Source organism: Penaeus chinensis, chromosome 27, assembly GCF_019202785.1.
Source record: "Penaeus chinensis breed Huanghai No. 1 chromosome 27, ASM1920278v2, whole genome shotgun sequence".
NCBI lineage: Eukaryota > Metazoa > Arthropoda > Malacostraca > Decapoda > Penaeidae > Penaeus > Penaeus chinensis.
In genome coordinates, this window is record NC_061845.1 from 27,238,202 (window position 1) to 27,244,605 (window position 6,404).

Below are 6,404 nucleotides of genomic sequence, written 5' to 3' on the forward strand. Positions count from 1 at the left end.
AGCTTTTTAGCATGCTCTTTCTCACTTTTATCGTTGCCTAATGTAACCTTTCTTCTTTGTATTAGCTTACCATGTTATCATGTTACCAAAATAGGCATGTGAAATCTAACTAGAATAAATACAGTGATATTCTGAATACATAGAGCTGAAATTCAAGGGGAAATTCTGTATTATCTCCACATTTGAAGAAAAAAAAATCGTAAAAAAATAGTTGAAAAAAAGGTCAATTCAAGAAAGAGTAACCAAGAAAGTTGTGCACTGAGTCAATACTTATTAACCTGGTCAATAGATAGGGTTTGCCATGTCATTTTCGGGTCCTGGATGTTCCAGTAAGGAAGGGCGGATTGTGTCATCAGGAGATACCAAGCCAAGTCAGTGCGTGTGGAGATTTGCTTCTCCAGTGGGAATTTTTAGCAGTATAGAGCCCTTTTCCGCTAAGCATTCTGGGTCATACATTAGCACTTGTATATTGTGTATTACTTTGTTCTAGGGAGCTATTTATCACATCAGAATCCGCTATTTTCTGAGAGAGAGAGAGAGAGAGAGAGAGAGAGAGAGAGAGAGAGAGAGAGAGAGAGAGAGAGAGAGAGAGAGAGAGAGAGAGAGGGAGAGAGAGAGAGAGAGAGAAGGACAGCCTGTAGTCAATTAAGTGTCTTTAAATCAGCCCACAATGAAAACAATCGCGACGTATGTGTAATATTCTTACAACATCATTATGCAACCAACGAGTATGTTTTTTGCGAGAACACATGCGAAACAGTGAATAAAACAACGCTAAAAATTTAAATCATCTACCCTTAACACCGTCTAAATAACAGGATAAGTGATAATGCGTTACCATGCAGCAAAGTTTTATTTTAGTTACACGTTAATGTAATACAGTTTTCTATATCAAATTATTGATAGAAAACTAAGATATTCCAGATTGGCAGAAACTATACTAAAATAATTGTGATTTCATCCTTACATGAGTTTTCCATCTAATGTGCTGATTTATAGGCCTAATTATCAAGACATTTGGAAAATGGGCTAAATTACACATGAAAGGTAATATTCTTTCTTCCTAAATCTCTTTAGTATGTTATACATTTATTTATTGTATATTAATTCTCCCTTCTTCGTATTACTGAACAGTTCAGCCAATTAAAATGTTGTGCGTGTACATGTAAAGGTGAATTTAAATGTGCATATAAATGCATTTGCGTGTGTGTGTGTGTGTGTGTGTGTGTGTGTGTGTGTGTGTGTGTGTGTGTGTGTGTGTGTGTGTGTGTGTGTGTGTGTGTGTGTCTATGTCTATGTGTCTGTGTCTATGTGTCTGTCTATGTGTGTGTGTCTACTGAGTGTTAATGTAAATAACTATTCATTCAATCCGGTGATCCATTTATGGTGTCTTGTCTATCCCATCTGTATATTCTGGAACTGTATAAAATTAAAAGACTTTTAAAAATGAGTTTGTTACCACTGTTATCTTTACAGCTTATTTAAATCTCCTCATTTTATATTCACATTATATCCAAATGTTCCTATCGTGCAATAAGCATGAAAATCATTAACAAGGTTTCCAAGACTGTGGCCAATCTACACGACGCAAAATAATACTCACTCGGACGGCAACAGTAGCAGCAATCTCCAGTACAGCCACCTTTCGTGGCATAATAACCCCTTTTGCAGAAATGAGGATGACCCACGCAGTATCCCCCGGCAAAATGGCAAGACCGTTCTATTTCGCACTTTCTGCAACACCTGGAAACACGTATCGAGGAAGAGATGGCTGATTCTCTGTCTCAGATATTTTAATCAAATCGATTATCGATTATGAATGGCGCTCCGAAAAATATACATATATATATATATATATATATATATATATATTATTTTCATGGAAAGATTTGTGTAGTGTATAGATGTTTCGGCGTTTTTACCTTGTGAATCGTGTCGAATGCGTCTGTGTATTTTAGGAAAAGTTTTATAGTGCCATATTCACTTGGATGAAATGAGAATCAAGTATTTCTCGCAAATATAGTACCTATAAGTAAATGAAATAGTGTGTCTTTCACCGGATTACAATAAACAAGAGGAAACCAAGAGAACAGGAGGTATACAAGTCACTCACTGACAATAAGGACTGTGACACCGGGTTGAAACCAGGTACTCATTCCACTGGCATTGTTTCCTGCACGTAGCACCTTCCTCGTGAAAACAGCGGGAACATACGTCGACGTTACAGTCTGTAAACAAAGAGATCACGATGAAGACCGTATGTTCAGTAGCAAGTTGCAGTCGCGATCCTCTCAAGTCTTACAAGCTGTGGAATAGAACTAGATAGCGCAGGGCAAGGGCGAGATGAATATAAATAAGAGCGAGAAATAGGGTTGGCGATATTAATGGTAATCTGTTTGCTTACCGCGCGACAGTGTCGTAAGCCACATCGAAATGTTGCCTCGGTGGAATCCCGTTCCAAAATAGGTTTTATTTTTTTATATTTTTTTCTGTTGAACTTATTTAACATATATGTATTGAAATTCTCGCGTAAAAATGAAAACAAAAATCAAAAGATTATGTTACTTGCGTCTCTGCGTGTCTTCTTGACTAAGATGACAACCAACGATACTTTCTAGACTATTTTTGTTTAGTTCAGTAAATATGATAAAATCCACGTCCACAAAATAAGGAGAAAAAAATATGACAGAAAAAAAATTCCTAACTGGTCCGGGTATGATGGAATCGGATGTTATTGTTGTTATGACCTTAGATATCGACTCATTGCATTTCTGTACAGTTGTTTACCTCTTGAATTAAACGTATTATATGTGATAGGTCGAAGAGGATTTATATGTCAATGCGCGTGCCAAACGTCATCGTATGGTTGCTGACACATTCTTACAATCGCTGAAACAGTCATCAGTCTTGCCCTGTATCAGTAACTACATCAATAACTGTAACTGTAACATTAACTTGACCGGTACATACTCAGGCAGCAGCCGCAGCATTGCTGGTCGGGGCAGTAACTAGGGAGGAAATGGTCGCAGCGAATTTGGCCGTTTTCGTAGAGAAAATTGTGACGGCAATCACTCCCGTGGCCGCTCTTGCACAGTCTGTATGGATGTACAATAGTGTGATTAGTAACGAATAGATGTCTACATCCTAGTGTGTGTGTCTCTGCGTGATATCAATAGATAGATAGACATATATATATATAAATATATATATATATATATATATATATATATGTGTGTGTGTGTGTGTGTGTATATATATATATATATATATATATATATATATATATATGTGCGTGTGTGTGTGTATGTGTATATATATATATATATATATATATATATATATATATATATATATATATATGTGTGTGTGTGTATGTATATATATAAATAAATATATATATATATATATATATATATATATATATATATATATATATCACGCATTGTGTGTGTATGCTGTATTTACATCTTTGAGAGGGACTCCTCTCGGTAGCTGTTTCATCTTTTAAAGGCATATAGATACGTTATTCTATAACAAGTACGTAATTAAGACTACCTTTTATGCTATAAGTAAATACCACAAACAAACAGGATACCAACAACAGATGTTACACGTACTTGGAGTCTTCACAGCAGCGTCCAGGTTCTGGAATCAGGAGAGTAGAACCATTGGTGCATTTCCCGTCAGTCGGTCCAACTTCCCTAATCTCGAGAGTGTTATCTTCCATAGCCTTCTTGTAAGAGAGTTCGCATCTTCCACACAGGTCCGTCGATCGGTCCTTAATAGGGGGAAATACGTGTTACTTCTCAGCAAATACAGAGGGATGTTCGAGAGACTGCTTGCTATATCAGGATATGTATTCGGGTTGAGAAGCACTTAATGTTTATGGACATTTGCTGTAAAAAAAAAAAAAAAAAAAAAAAAAAAAAAAAAAAAAAAAAAAAAATCTGGGTGTAAAATGCCTTGGATTTAGAAAGTTATTTTTGAAATTACGTGAAATTGCCTTCTTGAACAGAGCACGACTACAGAGCGTATGCAAATGTAACGAGTAACTTTGTAGGTGTGTATTAACTGTCCCCGTGAATGAATAACTTTCATCTAGCGTAGCTATAGCTTTGCATAAGCTCTGGAGAGTTTTTGATAAATGCATGATAACAATCCATATACCAAAAGATGGTGTATAGAAACAATGTATGCATTTTTTAAAATTCATATTAAGTCGATTTATATCTATATTTTTCTCTATCTAGATCAGTAACTGCCTTTCTAACTATCTATCTATCTGTATGTCTCACTGCCTCTCTATCTGTGTGTCTGTATGTCTGTCTACCTACCTATCTATTTATCTATATGTCTGCCTATCTGGCTGTCTGTCTTTTATATTTATCTATTTAAGTGTCTAGCTATATATATGCACAAATATAATCTTTGTCCCAGTAATTAAATGCTTTATTGAAACCTCTGATACACGCATTCATAACATATCTGTATGTGATCTGCACCTGTACGTCGCAGGAAAATTTATGCATTTTCAAAACATTTTAATGAACGTGTCAGCATCGACATCGCAATGCATTATGTATGATAAAATTAACTATTTCTGCTAATTTGGCTTTGCTGATTATTACTTAGTGATGACATTTATTCAAACTGTTGTTTTGATTATTAATTGCTGAGAAAAAAAAATAAAGTCAGCCTAGAATAAGAAATAGCTAAAATATCTACAACACATTTGAAATAATACTTTCATGCAATAACACAATCAAATCGCATATCAATAGTTAATTAAAAAGAAAAAAAAATCTGTGCCGATCTGTGAGTAACCTTTTATAATTTTAACATAACATATAGCCGTTTGATATTATATTCATTATGAACTTTTGTTGTTTTCATTATTATTATCTATACTGTTATTATTAATATCATTGTGGTTGTTGCTGATGCTGTCATTATCAATATCAGGATCACAACTACTATTATTATTATTGAGAATAATGGTGATGATAATGATAATAACAAGTCTTCTCATTTTTTATAATGATAGTAATTATCATCAATTATCACTCACCACTGTCACTTTTTAATGATGTGTTGCTATTATTTTTAGAAGGACGTGGCGAGTACAGCCACTGACAGAGGGAAAAAATATCGTCATTATTACCATTATTATTGATCTTATCTTCCTTTTGGCGTTCACTTACTTCACTTAAGGATGACCCAACGAAGAAGAGGAGACAGAACAAGGATAGTGTCTTTGCGTTCATCGTTGTTGTTGTTGTCGTTGTTGTTGTTGCTGTTGTTGTTGTTGCTGCTTACCTCTTTTCTTTCCTGTGCCTGTGGGAAGGAAGGTAATATTATGTATAGCCTTATCATTTTTAAGTTATTTAAAGTTTAAATGCGGTATTGCTCTGTGTGGTTGTTATTGTTTTGTTTGCTCAGTTTTTTTTTCTTTCTTTCTTTCTTTAGAGAGAGAGAGAGAGAGAGAGAGAGAGAGAGAGAGAGAGAGAGAGAGAGAGAGAGAGAGAGAGAGATTTGATTGTTGATGCTAATCTGTTTTTGGAATTTCACATAAAGAAATGTGCCATAGATCGACTAAATGCTCGGATAAGATGTTTTGTATTATCATTATTTATCATTTCTTTTAAACTATTATAATGATAAATGAATTAAAATCTGAAAAAGAGGACTATTAATAGAAATTGCTTTGGAAAATTTGGATGTGTGTATGCATATGTATGTATATGTGTATATATATGTATATGTGTGTGTGTGTGTGTGTGTGTGTATATATACATATATATACACACACATGCATACATACATACACAGACATACATACATTAAAACTCTAAAACACACACACACACATTCATATATATATATATATATATATATATATATATATATATATATATATATATATATATATATATAGACATATATATGTGCAAACCACCAAGAATATACACATACTCGTAAAAAGAAAAAATGCCTGTGATGCGAGTGGAAGCAAAAGCAACTTAACGCCGGCTTGAGCCAACTGAGGTTGCTAGCCTCGGTATACAGTATTTATGCGTATAGATATTGTTGCCAAAAGTTACAAGATAACTCCACGTTTTGCGAATAACCTGAAGACATCACATAGACCAAAGCTCAGGATTAATACATTAGAGATTTGTTGTTTGTATTTTTTCTAGGTTATCGTTAAGTGATTTTGAGTGAAGATAAATTGTTTTGAGGATAAACTAGGTAGGTGCTGCTGATACGTTGGTTGATGCCTTTCATGGAGGTCACCTTGGGAATTATGTTTTTTTTTTTTTTTTTTTTTTTTTTTTTTTTTTTTTTTTTTTTTTGAGTGACACATGCACGGTTTTTAACTCCATCAGCCAAACATATAATTTCAC

The 6,404-nt window shown here is 34.2% G+C and overlaps 1 protein-coding gene across 1 annotated transcript; it reads right to left on the reverse strand.

Annotated features, from left to right (window-relative positions):
- Positions 1-834: 834 nt before the first annotated feature.
- On the reverse strand, positions 835-5,990 carry LOC125039755. The gene is made up of 7 exons (XM_047634002.1): positions 5,974-5,990; positions 5,202-5,334; positions 3,618-3,778; positions 2,971-3,095; positions 2,114-2,228; positions 1,604-1,743; positions 835-1,419 (listed from the first exon to the last, which is right to left on the reverse strand). The coding sequence occupies exons 2-7, from the start codon at positions 5,262-5,264 to the stop codon at positions 1,382-1,384; spliced, it is 642 nt and encodes a 213-aa protein (XP_047489958.1). The 5' UTR covers positions 5,265-5,334; positions 5,974-5,990; the 3' UTR covers positions 835-1,381.
- Positions 5,991-6,404: the final 414 nt, after the last annotated feature.